The sequence below is a fragment of the Martes martes genome (assembly GCF_963455335.1).
Source record: "Martes martes genome assembly, chromosome: 14".
Lineage (NCBI taxonomy): Eukaryota > Metazoa > Chordata > Mammalia > Carnivora > Mustelidae > Martes > Martes martes.
The window spans coordinates 58,297,772-58,316,943 of NC_137902.1; the positions used below are offsets into that span (position 1 = coordinate 58,297,772).

The 19,172-nt window shown below is 34.6% G+C and overlaps 1 protein-coding gene across 1 annotated transcript in view; it reads left to right on the top strand.

Moving 5' to 3' along the window:
* CTNNA3 (catenin alpha 3) overlaps positions 1-19,172 on the top strand; it is a 1,754,201-nt gene that overhangs the window by 492,776 nt on the left and 1,242,253 nt on the right. The window contains exon 7 of the mRNA XM_080823473.1: positions 13,589-13,792. Coding sequence (XP_080679599.1) covers positions 13,589-13,792 — 204 coding nt within the window. The remainder of the gene's footprint in view (positions 1-13,588; positions 13,793-19,172) is intronic.

Consider the following 19,172-nt stretch of genomic DNA (forward strand, 5'->3'; position numbering starts at 1 on the left):
TCTTTGGCTTAAAGTCTATTTTATCTGATATAAGGATTGCCACCCCAGCTTTCTTTTGATGTCCATTAGCGTGGTAAAATTTTTTTTCACCCCCTCACTTTAAATCTGGAGGTGTCTTTGGGACTAAAATGGGTTTCTTATAGACAGCATATTGATGGGTCTTGTTTTTTTTTTTATTCTTTCTGATACCCCGTGTCTTTTGATTGGGGCATTTAGCTCATTTACATTCAGGGTAACTATTGAAAGATATGAATTTAGTGCCATTGTATTGCCAGTAAGGTGACTGTTACTGTATATTGTTTCTGTTCCTTTCTGGTCTAATACTTTTAGTTTCTCCCTTTGTTTAGAGGATCCCTTGCAGTATTTCCTGTATGGATGGTTTGGTGTTTGCAAATTCTTTCAGCTTTTGTTTGTCCTGGAAGCTTTTTATCTCTTCTTCTATTTTCAATGATAGCCTAGCTGGATATAGTATTCTTGGCTGCATATTTTTCTCATTTAGTGCTCTGAATATATCATGTCAGTCCTTTCTGGCATGCCAGGTCTTTGTGGATAGGTCTGCTGCCAATCTTATATTTATACCAGTGTATAAATGTTACAGTCATTCTGTCCTGAGGTGCTTTCAGGATTTTCTCTTTGTCACTAAGACTTGTAAGTTTTACTATTAGATGACAGGGTGTGGACCTATTTTTATGGATTTTGAGGGGGTTCTCTGTGCCTCCTGGATTTTGATGCTTGTTCCCTTTGCCATATTAGGGACATTTTCTATTATAGTTTACTCCAATATACCTTCTGCCCCCCTCTTTCTTTCTTCTTCTGGGATACCAATTATTCTAATATTGTTTCATCTCATGGTATCACTTATCTCTCGAATTTCCCCTTGTGCTCCAGTAGTTGTTTGTCTCTCTTTTGCTCAGCTCCTTTATTCTCCATCATTTGGTCTTCTATACCACTAATTCTCTCTTCTGTCTCATTTATCCTAGCAGTAAGAGGTTCCATTTTTGATTGTACCTCATTAATAGCTTTTTTGATTTCAGCTTGGTTAGATTTTAGTTATTTCTCCACAAATGGCTTTTATTTCTCCTACAGGGTCTCTCTAGTATCTTCCATGCCTTTTTTGAGCCCAGCTAGCACCTTGAGAATTATCATTCTGAACTGTAGTTCTGACATATTACCAATGTCTGTATTGATTATGTCCCTAGCCATTGTTACTGCCTCTTGTTCTTTTTTTTTTTTTTTTGTGGTGAATTTTTCCACCTTGTCATTTTATCCAGATAAGAATATATGAATGAGAGAGTAAAATACTTAAAGAGTGGCAAAGACCCCAGAAAAATGTATGCTAACCAAATCATAAGAGACCCAAATCTGGGGGGAGGAAAAAGGGGTAAAAAGAAATTAAAAAAAATATAAAAATATGTATATTAGACTGGTGAATAGAACAGAGCCACCCACTTGATTTTGGGTGTATCTGGTCTCTTAGAAGAAACTACCTCCCAAAATTTTAAAGAAAGAAAAACTTATACAAGAATAAGGGTAAACATGACGAATGAATGGAATATGACTAGAAAGATGAAAATTTAAAAAAAAAATTCTATAAAAGGAATTTTAAGATTAGTTGATTAGAAATAGAAGAGCATAAACAAAGGAGAGAATGTGCTCAGGCTGGAGACTAGAACAAACCCATGTGCTAGATTTTGGATGTATTTTGATCTATTAGAAGAAATTGTATTCCAAAATTTTAAAGAAAAGAAAACCTAGATGTATACAAAAGATAAAATTAAATACAATAAGGGATAAAATATGACTATAACAATGAAGGTTTAAAAGGAATTTTTTTTTAGAAAGGTGTTGTTAAGATTAACTACTTAAAAATGTTAAAAGAGGAAAGAGGAAAAGTTAAAAAAATTGAATAAGAAAAAAATAAGATTAATAATTTGTCTTTGCATGACCAGAGGATCATGGGGAAAAAGCCATGAATTCTATGCATCGCTTTCCCCTAGCTCTGGAGTTCTGCTGTTCTCCTTGATTGGTAGGCTTGGTCTTGGCTGGATGTTCTTGCTCATCTTCTGGAGAGGGGCCTGTTGCAGTGAGTAACATATGTCTTTGTCTGAGGCGGAATTACACTGCCCTTGCCAGGGGCTAGGCTAAGTAATCTGCTCTGGTTCACTCTTGGAGCTTTTGTTCCCTGAACGCTTTCTGTAGAGTTCTGGAGGATGGGAATGAAAATCGCGGCCTCCCAATCTCTGGCCTGGAAGAGTCGAGAGCTTGGGCCCCTACCCCTCAGTGCACCATCAGAGAAAAGCAGTCAGTCCCTCCTGTCTCCCTGGTCTCCAGCCATGCTCTGTGCTCATCCAGCCTGAGACCGAGCATTTCTGTCTCTGGCGTATGGCCCCTTTGGAGTCTCCAAACCCACCACATTCCTGTCACACATTCCTGTGCCACTCCTTCTGGAGAAGGAAGGAGGGGGGTCTCTCTGGATCAGAGACCTGTAGGGTCTCTGCTCAAAGTGCAATGCCCCGACTGTGCCTTGGATCATGGTTTAAGGTAACGGTGATCTGAAAGCACACTCCTTGGCTCTGTCTCTGTAGCTGGCTTCCCTGCTCTAATACCTGGCAGCTCTGCCACACACAGACAGCTCTGGTCTTTCTGTGACCCCGTGGGACCTGAGACCACAGTGTCCCCATGAGGGCTCCTCCCCTCCTTAGCCTCTAGAATGATGTCCCCCAGTGGAGCAGACTTCTAAAAGTTCTGACTTTGTGCTCTGCTGCTCCACCACTTGCCGGGAGCCAGCCCCTCTCCCTGCGATCTATCTTCGTCTCGCTTTAGATTCACTTCTTTTAGAAGTGAACTACCTTTCAGAAAGTGGTCGATTTTGTGTTCCTAGAATTGCTGCTCTTCTTCTCTTCTATCTCCTATTGAGTTTGTAGGTGTTTGGAATGGTTTGATAACTATCTAGCTGAACTCCTGGGACCTGATGTCATTTCAGCCTGCTACTCCTCTGCCATCTTTGCCCCAGCCTCCTGATCAACCTATTCTTAACTTTCAATTATTTTTATTTATATCACATATCCTCATTGTAGTTATATGTTTATGTAATTATTTAGTTAATATTTGCCAGTTCCTAGGCCATAGCCCTTTGAGGAGGGCGGGGATGCTCTCTATTTCATTACCAATCCCTAGCATAGTACCTAACATCATAGTAGGCTGAGAAGGACTGAAAATGTAAGGAAGGAATAATTGAAGATACCTTGAAGTTACCTTATTTATCTTTGAAGTTATTCAAAGATAACTTGAAGCTTGAAATCAGAGAAAGAAAGAAGAGATGAAGAGGAGAAAGGGGGAGAACAAGAGAGGAGAAGAGAGGGAGGGAGAGAGAGGGAGAAAGATTAACCTAAAGACAGATGAGAAGAAAAAATGGATTAAAAAGTGTATTGAGAGATAAGTGAGTGGAGTTGTATACCATGTGGTCGAATCTCAGCTTCCCCAGAGTAGTAAGAAAGTATGTGGATTGAAAGTTTTATGAAGTTAGAGTAGTAGCCTAAATTTTCTCCTTCAAGATTATTATTAGATAAACTACATAATCTTGCTTATCTTCAGTTTTAACATTTATAAATTAATGATAATACCTCACAAGGAGGTTGGTAATGATTGAATGAAAGAATGAATGCAGGATTACATAGACTGGACAGAATTTTGCTTCTGCTACTTACTAGCCAAATGATCTTGTACTAATTAGATTCTTCAATCTGAGTAGTATGAAGAAAAATGGGGAATTAAATTCTCTAACCAGGGGCACGTGGGTGGCTCAGTGGGTTAAAGCTTCTGCCTTCGGCTCGGGTCATGATCCCAGGGTCCTGGGATCGAGCCCCGCATTGGGCTCTCTGCTCAGCAGGGAGCCTGCTTCCTCCTCTCTCTCTGTCTGCCTCTCTGCCTACTTGTGATCTCTGTCTGTCAAATAAATAAATAAAATCTTTAAAAAAAAATTCTCTAACCAAAGAACTTACAAGATAAGCTGAAAGAGATGATAATATGAAGGCTGATAAAAACATCAATAAATTTACTCATAGCTAATGAGCCAGGATTCAAACCCAGGCTAACTGCTCCCATGAGTTATACCTGGTCTCATAATCTTCAAGCTATACCACCTCCTAAATAGAAGCAATCCACTAGAAGACAATGAGGTTAGATTGCTTTAAAAACAAACAAACAAACAAAAATATATATATACACACACACATATGTATGTATATATATACACATATGCAAAATATGTAAAATATATAAATATATAAGATATATACACACATATGTATACATATATGTGTGCAGATATATAAAATATATATACATATATACATATATAAAATATGTATATCATATATACATATATAAAAATATATATACATATATGTCTATGTATATATATTTTGTCAGCAGTGTGTTTGAAAGGTAAGTATATATTGAGTAAATCCTAGAAGAAAAAGATGAGCTTTTTAAAATAAATCACTTTATTAAGGTATGATTGACATGTAAAAAGTCGAACATATTTAATATATACAATCAGATTATTTTGGTGATAAGTGTACACTTGGGAAACAGTCACCACTATCAAATCATAAACATATTCTTCACCACCCAGTTTCCACCAACCTTCTTCTTTTTCACCAACATCATCATCATCATCATCATCATCCTTATTATTATTTTGTTCTGAGAACACTTAATGTAAGAGCTATCTTTTTAGCAAGATTTAAGTATACAATATAATTTTGTTAATGCAGAGTTTATCTTGCAAAACTGATTATTTGTACCTTTTGGCCATCAACTCCCCTTTTTCCTCTCCCACCAGTCTCTGAAAACCATTATTTCACTCTTTGCTTCTATCAGTTTGACTATTTTAGAGTCTAAGTATAAGTGAGAGAATAAAATGTTGTTCTGTATCTGGCTCATTTCATTTAGCATATTGTCCCATACCCCATGTTGTTACAAATGGCAGGATTTTTTCTCTTGTAAGGCTGAATAATATTTTATTGTACATATATTGCACATTTTCTTTATCGGTTCTCTACTGATGGACATATAGTCCATATTCTTGACTATAATGAATAACGCTGTGATGAACATGGGATTGTAGGTATCTGAGGTCCTAGTTTCAATTCCTGTAGGTAAATACACAGAGAGGGGTTGCTGGATCATATGGTAGTTTTATTTTTCATTTTCTGAGGGAATTCCATACTGTGTTCCATAAGGGCTGTATCAGTTTACACCCCCACCTACAATACACAAGGATTCCCTTTTCTCCACATCCTCACCAACACCTGCCATATATGTATAATTTTATGTATTTATGTTTTAATAATGGCCATTCTAAAAGGTGTGAAGTAATATCTTTGTGGTTTTGATTTACATTTCCCTATAATTAATGATGTTGAGTACTTTTACATATACCTAATGTCATTTGTATGTTTTCTTTTAAGAAATATCTATTCAGTCCTTTGTCCATTTTTAATTGAAGAGTTTTGTTTGTTTTTTAAAGTTTTTGCTATTGAGTTGCATGAGTTCTTTATATAATTTGGATATCAACCCATTATCACATTCATACAATTTGCACATATTTTCTCCCATCCTGTAGGTTGCTTTTCATTTTGTTGATTGTTTCTTTTGTTGTGCCAAAATTCTTTAGTTTGATATAATCCCACTTGTCTGTTTTTGCTTTCATTGCTGCTATATCCAAAGAAGCATTACCAAGAGCCACATCAAGAAACTTTCCCCCTATATTTGCTTCTAGGAGTTTTACACTTTCAAGTTTTACATTTAATTCATTAATTCATCTTAAGTTGATTTTTGTTTATTGTATAATATAAAGGTTCGGTTTCATCCTTTTGCATGCAATTATCCAGTTGTCCCAGCACCATTTATTGAAGAGACTATATTTTCCACATTTGTGTGGAAATCCTTCTTGGAGATTAGTTGACTGTATATGCCTGGGTTTATTTCTGGGCTCTCTATTTCTGTTCTATACCTATGTGGCTACTTTTGTGGCAGTACTGTACTGTTTTGATTACTAACATTTTGTTATACAGTTTGAAATTAGGAAGTGTGATGCTTCCAGTTTTGTCCTTCTTGCTCAAGACTTTTGACTATTGGGAGTCTTCTGTGGTTCTATAAAATAATTCTATAAAACGTTCTATAAAAGAATTATGGGATTGTTTTTTATTTCTGTGAAAAATGCCATTGGAATTTTGATTGGGATTGCATTGACTTGGTAAATCATACAGGTTGTATCTGGACATTTTAGCAATATTAATCTTCAGTCTGTGAACATAAGATATCCTTTCATTTATTTGCTTATTGATTATTCCTCAATTTCTTTATTAATGCTTTATAATGCTAGAATACAGATCTATCATCTCTTTTGCTAAATTATTCTTAAGTATTTTGTTGTTTTGGGTGCTTTATCAAATGAGATTGTTTTCTATAATTTTTTAATAGTTCATTTTTAGTGCATAGAAATGCAACTGATTTCTGTATGTTGATTCTTTTATCCTGTAACTTTAGTGAATTTGTTTTTGTTGTAATAGTTCTTGGTGGTATCTTAAGAGGTTGTTTTTTGTTGTTGTTGTTGTTGTTTTAAGATTTTATTTATTTGACAGAGCTCAAGTAGGGGAGCAGCAGGTAGAGGGAGAGGGAGAACCAGGCCCCTTAATGAGCGGGAGCCAGATGTGGGGCTCTATCCCAGGACCCTGTGATCATGATCTGAGCCAAAATCAGCCGTTTAACTGACTGAGCAACCCAGGCACCCCTAGAGGTTTTTGTATATAGGAACATGTCATCTGTGAACGGAAACTATTTTGCTTCTTCCTTCCAATTTGAATGCCTCTTTTTTTATCCAATTACTAAGCTAAGTAGCTGAAAGTTTCAGTATTATGCTGAATAAAAGTGGAAAGTGTGGTCATGCTTGTCTTGTTTCCTGTCTTAGAGGAAAAGCTTTCAGCTTTTCATTATTTAATCTGATAACCGTTGGCTGGTCATATATGGTCTTTATTGTGATGGTGTACAATTCTTCTATAACTACTTTTTGACAGTTTTTATCATAAAGACTGTTGAATTGTGTCAGATACTTTTTCTGTGTCTATATAGAGAATCATATGATTTTTTATCTTTCTTTTGGTAATGTGGTATATCACACATTGATTTGCCTATTTTGTACCAACCTTGCATCCAGGATAAATCCCACTTGGTAATGGTGTATGATCTTTTAAATGTGCTCTTGATTCAGTTTGATAGGATTTCATTGAGGATTTCTGCATCTCTATTCATCAGGGATATTGGCTTCTTCTTTCCTTGTAGTATTCTTCTCTGGCTTTGATATCAAGGTAATGCTGGCTTCAAAATGAGTGTGGGAATATTACCTCCTCTTAAAATTTTTTGGAAAAGTTTGAGAAGGATTGGTATTATTTTATTTTTTTCTTTAAATGTTTGGTGAAAAAAAATGTGTGGTAGAATTCACTAGAAAAACATCTGATCTTGTGCTTTTCTTTGTTGGGTGATTTTTAGTTATTGATTAGTCTGGATCTATTCAGATTTTCTATTTCTTCATGATTTATTCTTGGTAGCTTATATGTTTCTAGTAATTTACTAATTTCTTCTAGGTTATCCAATTTGCTGACATGTAATTGTTTATAATAGTCTCTTAGGATCCTTTGTAATTTCTGTGTTGTAAGTTGTAATGTCTCCAGTTTTTAAAGTAATTATTTGGGACTTTTAAAAAGTTAATCCAGCTAAAAGTTTGTCAGTTTTTTAAAAAGATTTTATTTATTTATTTTACAGAGGAGAGAGACAGCAAGAGAGGGAATACAAGCTGGGGGAGCGTGAGAGGGAGAAGCAGGCTTCCCGCTGAGCAGGGAGTCTGATGTGGGGCTCAGTCCCACAACCCTGTGATCATGACCTGAGCTGAAAGCAGACACCCAACAACTGAGCCACCCAGGCACCCCAATTTTATCTTTTTATGAAACCAATCTTTGTTTTGTTGATTTTCTCTCTCTCTCTTTCTCCCTCTTTCTCTCTCTCTCTCATTTCATTTATTTCTCTTCTCATATTTATTTTTTCTTCCCTATGCTAACTTTGGGCTTAGTTTATTCTTCCAGTTTCTTGAAATATAAAGTTAAGTTGTTTGAGATCTTTTCCTTTTTAAAGAAAAAAAATTAATATAAGCGTTTATCACTATTAACTTTTCTCTTAAAACTGCTTTTGCTACATCTCATAAGTGTTGGTATGTTATGTTTCCATTTTTACTGGTTTTATGATTATTTTTTCTCTTGAATTTCCTTGACGCCTTGGTTGTATAGAAGTGTGTTAATTTCAATATATTTGTGAATTTTCCAATTTCCTATTTCTGATTTCATATCACATATCATATGGGTTGAAAAGATAAATTTTTAAATTTAAGTGTTAAATTTGTTAAGACTAGTTTTATGGGTTAATATATGATCTATCCTAGAGAATGTGCCATGTGCACTTGAAAAGAATGTATGGTCTGATGTTATTGTTTGGAATGTTTTGTATGTTTATCAGGTTCACCTGACCTACCATGTAGTTTAAGTCCAATGTTTTCTTTTGATTTTCTGTCTGGTTGATCTGTCCATTGCTTGAAGTGGGATATTGATGTCCCATACCATTATTTTATTGTTGTCTATTTCTCCCTTCACATCTATTAATAATTGCTTTATATATTTAAGTGCTCTGGTGTTGAGTGTATGTATATTTATAATTGTTATATCCTCTCGATTACTTGACCCCTTTATTATTTGTAGTAGTATTCTTTAGTATAGTATTCTATACTAAAAACTATAGCATTCTATAGATTGTTTGTTTGTTTGTTTTTAAAGATTTATTTATTTATTTATTTGACAGACAGAGATCACAAGCAGGCAGAGAGGCAGGCAGAGAAAGAGGAAGAGAAGCAAGCTCCCTGCTGAGCAGAGAGCCCGATGCGGAGCTCGATCCCAGGACCCTGGGATCATGACCTGAGCCGAAGGCAGAGGCTTTAACCCACTGAGCCACCCAGGCGCCCCGCATTCTATAGTTTTTGTTGTAAAAACTATTTTGTCTGATGTAGCCGTATCTACTCTCTTTTGATTACCATTTTCATGTAATATCTTTTTATAGAATTTCATTTTCAGCCTATCTGTGACCTTAAAGCTAACATAAGCCTCTTTTAGGCAGCATGTAGGGTTTTTCTTTTTTTAAATATCTATTTAGCTCCTATGTGTCTTTTGATTGGAGAGTTTAATTCACTTACATTTAAAGTAATTGTTGGTAGATAAGGACTTCCTAATGCCATTTTTTTTTTCTATTTTGCAGTTCCTTTGTTTCTTTCTTCCTTTCTTCTTATCTTTCTTTGTAATTTGATGATTTGTTTTTATTTTTTGTAGTAGTATGCTTTGATTCCTGTATCTGTATCTTTTGTGTATCCAGTAAAGGATTATTATTTTTTAAAAAGATTTATTTATTTATTTGAGAAAGAAAGAGGGAGGGCATGAGCAGGGGGAGGAGCAGGGAAGAGAGGGAGAGAATCCTCAAGCAGACTCTCTGCTGAACCTGGAGTCTGACACAGGCCTCGATCCTATGACCCTGAGATCATATCTTGACCTGAAATCAAAAGTCAGATACCTAACTGTTTGAGCAACCCAGGCACCCCAGCATAATTTTTTGGTTGGCATTAGGCTTAAATAACACATTTTATAGTAATAACAGTTTATTTTAACCTGATAACAACTTAACTTTGGTTGCATACAAAAACCATATACTTTTAAAAAAAGATTTATTTATTTATTGGAGAGAGAGAGTATGGGGGGAGGGCCAGAGGGAGATAATCTCAAGTAGACTCCCTCTTGAGCGCAGAGCCTGATGTAGGCTCAATCCCACGATTCTGAGGTCATGACTTGGGCTAAAGTCAAGAGTCAACTGAGCCATCCAGGCTCTCCCAAAATCATGTGCTTTTATCCCTCCTCACATTTTTTTTTTTATTCTTGTTACAACTTACATCTTTTTATGTTGTGTTCCTTAGTAAAGTTTTATAGCTTTAGTTATTTTTAATATTTTTTAACTGTTATACTATAGTTGTAAGTGATTTATCCACCATCATTACAATGTTAGAGTATTCTGAATTGATATATTTGTCCTTTTTAAACAATTTTATTTATTTATTTGACCGAAAGAGAGAGAGAGAGTGACAGTGAGAGAGGGAATACAAACAAGCAGGGGGAGTGGGAGAGGGAGAAGCAGGCTTCCCACTGATCAGGAAGTCCAATGTGGGGTTCAATCCCAGGACCCTGGGATCATGACCTTGATTTTGTTCTTTTGGTGAGATCATATTTCTTTGGTTCTTTGGTTCTTCATGTTGCTTGAAACCTTGAATGCTGTCTTCACATTTGAAGCAGTCATTTCCTCTTTACTGACTGGCTTTAAGAGAGAAAGATCTTCACCAGTCAACCAGGCTAGAGATAATGGGGTCTCTCAGACTCTTTCTGTGTGGGAACTTGCTTTATTTTTTTTATTATTCCCTTGTGGGAGAAGTCTTAGACTGTGTGCCTTAGCTTGATCCTCCAAAGCCAGGCCAGGTGCTGACATCCTTCTGTTTATCTTCACAAGGTCATTTCCCTGAGGTGTTCAGGGTTATGCATCTCTTCCTAATCCAGCAGATCCAGCTGGATGCTGGTAGTTGTGTGGCTTTCTGTAGGAGTTCCCATGCCTTGTCTGCAGGAGAGCTTAGAGTATAGGCTACTGGAGAGAGGGGTTGCATGGAATGCTGGGGGTACATGTTGGCTAGTTGTGGGATCTCTAGGTGGAGGTCCCACTGGGTTTGTGGGCAGAATTCTTACTAGAATCCACACTCCAGTTAGTAGGATCTGCCACTTGTTGAAATCCATGCATGAGTTGCTCTGAGCTCTTGTCTTTTTTCTCTGCTCTTACCAATTCCTAGATTATTCAGTTTTCTCAGTTCTTTCAATATTCTGGGTATGGAAATATGGATATGGGTCTCTTAGAAACCCTCTTCAGAAGGCTGGGGAAGCTTAGGGCTCACTTTGCTCTCATTTTTTCCAGTGCGATAAATTATAAGTGAGGGCAGTATCTGTAGGCCCTGTGCTGTCTTACCTTGGCATGAGTAAAGTGAAAGTAGTGGGTTTTTGTTTGTTTTGTTTTTGTTTGTTTTTAATCCTTTTCAGTGCTTCTGTTTTTTGGTTCTTTGCTCCACTGGGGTGCCAGAACCACTCAGCTGTACACTGAGGTATTCTAGTTTGTGGATCATTGTTAAATCAGTTAAATCAGTTTCTATAGAGATGTATGGTAGGGAGCCTTGTTTAGGAGAGACAATTTTTTACTTCATAGGTCTCAAATATCCATTCTAGTTTATACAACATTCAAGTTATGTAAAAAACCCTTACTTTTTTTATCGATTTAATGACAAGGTTAGTGAAAATTTTTATAGGATGTAAATAGGAGGACAGTAGTTTTAGGCAGAATGAAGAGTCCTGCATGTGGGTATCAGATGTCAGAGCACAGGCATTGGTTCAAGTTTAGATAAGATCACAGAATTTGGTTTTAAAGGTCAAGGAAATAAAAATCCAAGGTAAGATAGTTTAAGGAATTGTCCTGTAGGGCAGGAACTAGAGTGAGCTTAATCCTATAAGAAAGAATATTTTCTGTCATGAAATCATAGTCAGAACATCTAAAATTACATTTCTTCTAGCAATTCTTACAGGTAAACATTTGAAATTTAATCAGATTTACCTATCATTATAAGCAGGAGACATGCTAACTGCTCCTAAGACATCTCATTTGAGCAAGTAATTCTGTTGCCCTCAGTCTCTTCTCAATGATAATATCACATTGGAGGGACATTTTCAAAAAGGTTTTAATTGATTTAATAATTGTTATGAAACACTGGAATAGAATGTTTGTATGACATTAGTGAGCCAAAGAAAGACATGGTAAAATGGGGAATGAAATAAGGAGGTTGATTTATATGTAAGTGACTCCTTGATGGATGGCCAAGCTCATGGTAGAGTTAATATCTAGTCAAGAAGATTATGCACTGGATAAAGAAAATGTTGAATTTGTTATTTGTAAAAATAATTTCCTTTCTATTTTTTTCATTTTTTTTCCATCTAAAAGAGAAAAATGGAGAGATTAAATAGCACAGGAGGAAAAATAGGAAGGAAATAGAATCATGAAAGGAAGAATTCTGCTGAAAAATTTTAGGACATTTAATTTTATAAAAGATCTAGTTGTATTTTATATTATATGTGAACATTACACAGGACTAATTTTTCTTTTTTTCTAAATGTTTAGAAATGTTTTTTTTTCTTTCTGTAATGATTTTCTTTTCCTAGCTTGACATAGAATTTTAGTTTTAAAAATTTTATCCTACTTTTGATCCCCAAAGATTTATCATAATAGGACAATGATCAGTGTAAGATACATACATACACACAATATACATACACCTCTGTGTGTTTACATATCACTGTGTGTGTTTTTGTTTGTATATGTATGCTCACATATGCACTCAAATTTTGAAAATTATTATATGATTTTATTTTATGCTAAGAGTTCTTCAGAGAGCTTTTATTTGATACTAATTTTTTCCCCAATTATCACATTATGCTTAAATCTTGGAAAGTCTTCCTCTCTTAATATGTTTTAATAAAAGAACCCTTGGAGCCACATAACCTCCATCTTTTCATCATAGGCTACTGATTATCTTGACTTCTATTGCCTGAAGACTTATATCTGATGGAAACATTAAAAATACCATGTCAGGTTCTAAATAGTAGGAAATAACTGGCAGTTATAATAGATCAAATGGAAGATAGAATTTTACTTTCTAAATAAATAATTAAATTCAGAATTCTCTTTGATAAGTTAGTGTTGAGGCTAATTAGAATATATGATTTACAATGAGGCATAATGAAAATAATAGTGAATTAGGTATTTACAACCTGGATACTTGTCTGAAATCACTGTTTATTTGCTCAGTGACCTTGGGCAAGAGACCCTCAGCTTGACTCATCACCAGCTGAAATGTGTATTTAATATCTTTACTGCCCAGCTCTTTTTAATGTTGTTAAGATGAAATGATATATATGAAAATATTATGTGAACAATGAAGTTCTCTATTAAGGTGACTATTATAAATTATAGTTGATATGTGGCATGGACTCTATTAAGCATTCACGTAATTCTTACAACAGTTTTATGGGACAAGCAACATTTTAATATTCCAATTTTACAGATCAGGAAGGTGAGGTTCATAGTGTGTAAGATATTTGATTGAGCTCACACTATCTATGATTGGGAAAGGCAAGATTTGGATACTGGTTTGTTTGACACTAGACTTGATGCTCATAATTGCACAATTTTTATCTCTCATTTGAATAATAATTCCTATATAGGATAATGCATGGAAATGAATTCTCTTTTTTTTAAATAACTTCTGAATTCTAAATGTGAAAACGAAATAATATTTATTTTTCCTAAAAGCAGAATGTAATGGAGTTCTAATTATTGAAATGTATTCTTCCTTTAGAATTTAATTGTCTTGGATCCACTCACAGTGACTGAGGAAGAAATTAGACCATCTCTAGAGAAACGTCTTGAAGCCATTATCAGTGGGGCTGCACTATTGGCTGACTCTTCATGCACTAGAGATTTCCATCGGGAACGGATTATTGCAGAATGCAATGCCATTCGCCAGGCTCTCCAGGACCTGCTTTCAGAGTACATGAACAATGTAGGTAACTTGTTTTCCCCCAACCCCATTCACTGGTTATATGTTGAGGGTCTTTCTGTGTACAAATGTGATAAATTGCAAATGAGTACATGATTTTACATAGACTGGCTTTCTGAGTGGGTTCTACTCACAAAGTACAGCATTGATATAGGAATTTCTAGGGATGAGATCCAACAATATATAATTGTTTTGTTTGAGGCAGTATCTAAATATTAGTCGAAGAAGGGAGTCAAAATTGGAGAAAGGAAATTGGAATTGGACATCAATTTAAAGGATAAAAGGAAGATGAAGAAAAGGGCAGGTGGTTCAGGATTTCGTTGGTGAATAAGAAAATCAGAATTTAGACAGTATTAGATAAAGTCAATGCTGAAGGGATCAGGGGTTATTTTTGAAGGTGTAAAGAACTCATATAGTTTGTAACTATAGCCCCTAACCTTTTCACACGTGACATTATGTCTTAATTTTTTTGCAGTTTTAGCTATCTCTTAGGAATATGAGAAATGCTATCTAAATTTAGACACATGTAAAAATATTTGTTTCAAGGTGCTCTTGGTTTCATTTCATAAATCTTCATATATGACATATTAATTTCATATGTACATATTTACATCCATCTATAGAGTATCTATGCCAATTCTTACATTCAAATCTTGCTGCTGTTTTCAAAATGAGGAAGAAAGCCTTGACGACATTGTCAAGCATATATTGATCATAAGGAATTCTTAAATAATAGAGCTAAACAAAATGAAGGATTTATAATATGTATATAATTAATATATAATAATATATATTTATAAAATATTTTGTTCATCCACCTTACAAATGGAATAATTAAAGAATTATGAAGGTACATTTTGAAAATTATTAGTTACAAATCATATGACTTTTTGGGCATGAAGTTGAAGATTTAGGATTGTTCAGTATAAGTAATTTATGTGAATAATTGAAATGTGCTAAAATTAGTTAATGAATTTTAAGGCTCCTTCTGCACATTTGATATATCTCCATACTCTTAATATTTGATGACTTTGGCTCCTGACCAAAAATCTCTTGCCTGTCAAGAAATCAAAGTTGTAAGGCAGATTTTGTTAACAAGAAGAACATGTTAGTAACATCATGTCCTGCTTCTGAAGCTAGAATAGTTCCATTTTTAGCACATGATATATTTTTTTTTATTTCCAGTATTTCTTAAATTTTTTATGGAAAATTATGACAAAGTGTAAGAAATAGAAAATTATATAAAGGCAAGCCTGAACCCAGAGAGCACATAATATATTTTTAGTTAAAGACTTTTTAAGGGAATTTATCACTTATAAGAAACTCAGAGATAATATTGTATTGGATTTCCTTCTCCCATGTTCTTTAAACTATTAAAATTATTATTCTCATATTTGTAGGTAAAATACAATTAAATATGTTTATTTTATCTTTAATTATAAAATTATAGATAAATTCCCTTTACCAGACATAGATAAAGTTGTTTTATTCCTTTAGATGCAAAAGCAAACAGATACACAAAAACAGTCACCCACGTACATAGTCAGGGATGGCTATGCAATTGTGGAGCTTGATGCCAAATGAAAATGCAAGTATTCTTCAAAAGCAGGGGAAAAAACCTCTTTTTTCCTTTTTCACAGTCTTGTTTGACCCAAGAAAGGTGATTTTTATTTGCTATTTAGTATTAGGTTCTCTAGTACATAGGGCTAATTGTGGGAACATGCAGATCCTCTCAGGTGTCTGTGGCTCTTCTCCATGACTGTGACCCATTTTGCCTTGTTCCAAGGCCATCACCAGAAGTGGCAGGAATTGTTTGGTGGGGGAGCAGGTGGCTAAGGACCTGTGCCTGGAAGGTAGAGCTAAATGTGAGTCTAAGACATATGTTCATCACTGCATCAGACTTCACTAATATAACCAAATTCAAAGATAAATTTCTTAAAAATTTTGAGACTGTAATAGCTGAGCATTAAAGGCCAACCATAAGCTTTCTTTCTGAGTATGGGCACCTATGTGCAGTCACATGCCCTTGAAGCTGGTCCTGTACATCATAAATGCATATCACGTAAGCGATTTTATGGTTCTCTTCAACTTTGGGTTTAAAACTATTTGAGTTAAAAACTGTTCATACCAAAGGTAAAGTGATGGGAGCATTCTGCCCTGGGTGCGATCATTAAGACCTTGCATAATATCTAGATATTTATAAATAATAGTAAGACTAACTGAAAGTTGATCTGCTTTTTATTTTCACCATGCTCTAGTAGTTCTAAATGTTAAGTGATAAAATGTTTTTCTCAAAATTCTTTTGTTCTTCTAAGTTCTAAACAATTACTTTGGTTATAAGTGATGTTTAATAGTATGTATGTATGATTCAAATTGCACATTTTATGATTATACTTTAATAACCATTATATTCCTTATGCATTTAAACAGCAGATTCAAAATAAACAATGATGGCACAGTGATTGTAAAGACAAAGAACTATGAAATAGAGTCACTTCAATTTTGTTGTTTTATATCATATGGAATTTTATTTAAATTTGAAAAGCATGACAATGAAACAGTATGAATTTCCATGGGTAATATTTGTGTTAAGTAAATGCAAATTTTATGCATGTGGACTTCATATGTGAAATCTTTTTTTATTTGTGAAATATTTTATTGGATTTGAGTATTAACTTCGAAATTTGTTTTCCTTTAAGATTTGTCAATTGCTTTAAAGTTAAAGAACAGTCAGGAAAATAATGATTATTCTGAAAAGTAATTTTGTCATACAGAGAAGAGAGGTGTTTAAATATCTACTCCAAGTATAAAATATGCTAAGTGAGGCACTAAAAGTACATAGGTATTTTTCTGTGTTTTACTGCTCTTTTTCTTAACAAGGATTTACTCATTCAGTTTCAAGGCCCATTTGTCAAGTAAGCAAAACTTACTTATGTTACTAATATCCTGATAGGTATGTTGGTTTTAAAGCAAGGTAAGTTCTGTATTAGAAGAGTGAAGTGGAAAGAAACTTTTTCATTTATAATATGCAAATAATTAAGATCAGAGGGAAGTAGCTTTTTAAAATCATGTCCAGATAATTATCTTAACTCATTTTGTTTCCAAGGGTAGACTCAATTAGAAATTTAAATGTTTTTCAGTTATTTAATTGATTAGATTGCACTACTCTTCATACTTGATAGAGGTTGTTTTCTTCTTCTTTCCTCCTTCGCCCATGTTTCCTCTTCTCCTCTTCTGGCAAAGGAGAGTAAACACCCCAGAAATACCTCTTGATTATGGCACTTCGTCATTTTTAGCTCTCATCCCTGTTGGAATTCCTGTGTTTACTCGTCTGCCATCCCTGATGGACAGGAGCTCTAAGAGGGTGAGGATTATCTCCCTTGCTCTTTAAACAGAGACTTTTAGGTAGCAGGAGCTCAGTAGTTATTATTTGGATACAAGTAAATTGAGTTTAGTATTGCTTCTTTTCAGTTTTTTAAATTAAAATGACAATGTGTCTAAAGCAATTAATTTGTATTTATTTATTATATTAAATGATTACTATGGAGAAAACATGAGGAAGATTAATGATAAGAACAGATAGATAGAAAAGGAAGAAGTGAGAAAGCTATTCTTTGGGTGATCTTAGTATATTTCTGTATTCCTTTCTCTTAGGATATAATATGAAATACTTCTTGAGGAATGCTTTTTTTTTTTTTCAGGGAATTAAAGAATTACAGTGTGTGCGTAATGTCTGGTGATCTGCCCTAATGTTGGTGTAGAGGTCAGAGCAGGAGGAGCTAAATTTATGCAGTGGTGATCCACATGATCAGAAATCCATGTATATGTACATTATATTAACATCATATTATAAGTACAACTCATTAATAATAAAAATGAATTTTTAGTATTACAAGATAGCACTGCAAAGGCAGTTTAATAGCTCTTTTTCCTTATAAAAATACAGTATTTTAGGCCTTATACTAGTATCTTGACCTAGACAATGAATATTGGAATTAAATAGCAGGAACCAATCTGGAAAAACAGTGGGGTATATTTTCAGAACAGATTCCCGGGTTTTATTCCAGGTTTATTTCACAAATGATGCTTCTTTATACCTTTCATTAGCTTTAATGAAAGGGAATGTACTTTCCTGGTATTAGCTGAACTCTAACCTTTCTCAGAATTTGCTCAAAGATTTTAGGATAGCTGATGTACTTCAGTCTTCAGCTTCCAGTTTAAGGAATGCAGTGTTTCATTTGGTGGGCTTGGTTTACTTTTCAGATTAGTTTTGAGCTTTTGTAATTGGGCTGTTGATGATTATTGAGACATAATAAAGATAACTGTGAAAACTTAAGACAAGATTAACACTTATAAACTGTGGATGTTTTATATGAATGTGACTTCAAGGCTTCAAATTTTGTAAGCCTGTTGAGTACAGAGAAGTTCAGCTGTGGGAAATGAATATAGTTTATGTTTTCTCAGGTTTAGTCTACGTGACCAGTTTAAGTCTAAATTACTTTCTAAGCAGATCAGTAAGTCTTGATCATTTTTTTTGACTGAAACTCTCTGTTTAGTGTCTTGTGACATTGGCAAGAAATTAGTAGGAAATGAAACCCGAGGGATCCATTACAGATAAAACAGACCACCACTTACCACTCTAATGATTATATATATTTGTTGTAATATTTTCCATATATTTATGGAAATATTTTCCATATATACATGGGAATAATTATTTTATATCCATAGCTCAATAGTCAACACAAATCTCACTGGGATAAAAAAAAAGGAAGTGTTAGCAATGCTTCATTCTTTTTTAAAAATTTTTAAATTTTTTTATTAACATATATTAGCCCCAGGGGTACAGGTCTGTGAATTGCCAGGTTTACACACTTCACAGCACTTACCATAGCACATACCTTCTCCAATGTCCATAACCCCACCACCCTCTCCCGACCTCCCTCCCCTTGGCAACCCTCAGTTTGTTTTGTGAGAAGAAGAGTCTCTTATGGTTTGTCTCCCTCCTGATCCCATCTTGTTTCATTTATTCTTTTCCTACCCCCAAACCCCCCACATTGCATCTCAATTGCCTCATATCAGGGAGATCATATGATAATTGTCTTTCTTTGATTGACTTATTTTGCTAAGCATAATACCCTCTAGTTCCATCCATGTTGTCGCAAATGGCAAGATTTCATTTCTTTTGATGGTTGCATAGTATTCCATTGTATATATATATACCACATCTTCTTTATCCATTCATCTGTTGATGGACATCTAGCTTCTTTCCATAGTTTGGCTATTGTGGACATTGCTGCTATAAACATCCGGGTGCATGTGCCCCTTCAGACATTTCTGCAAAGAAGACATCCAGATGGCCAACAGACACATGAGAAAGTGC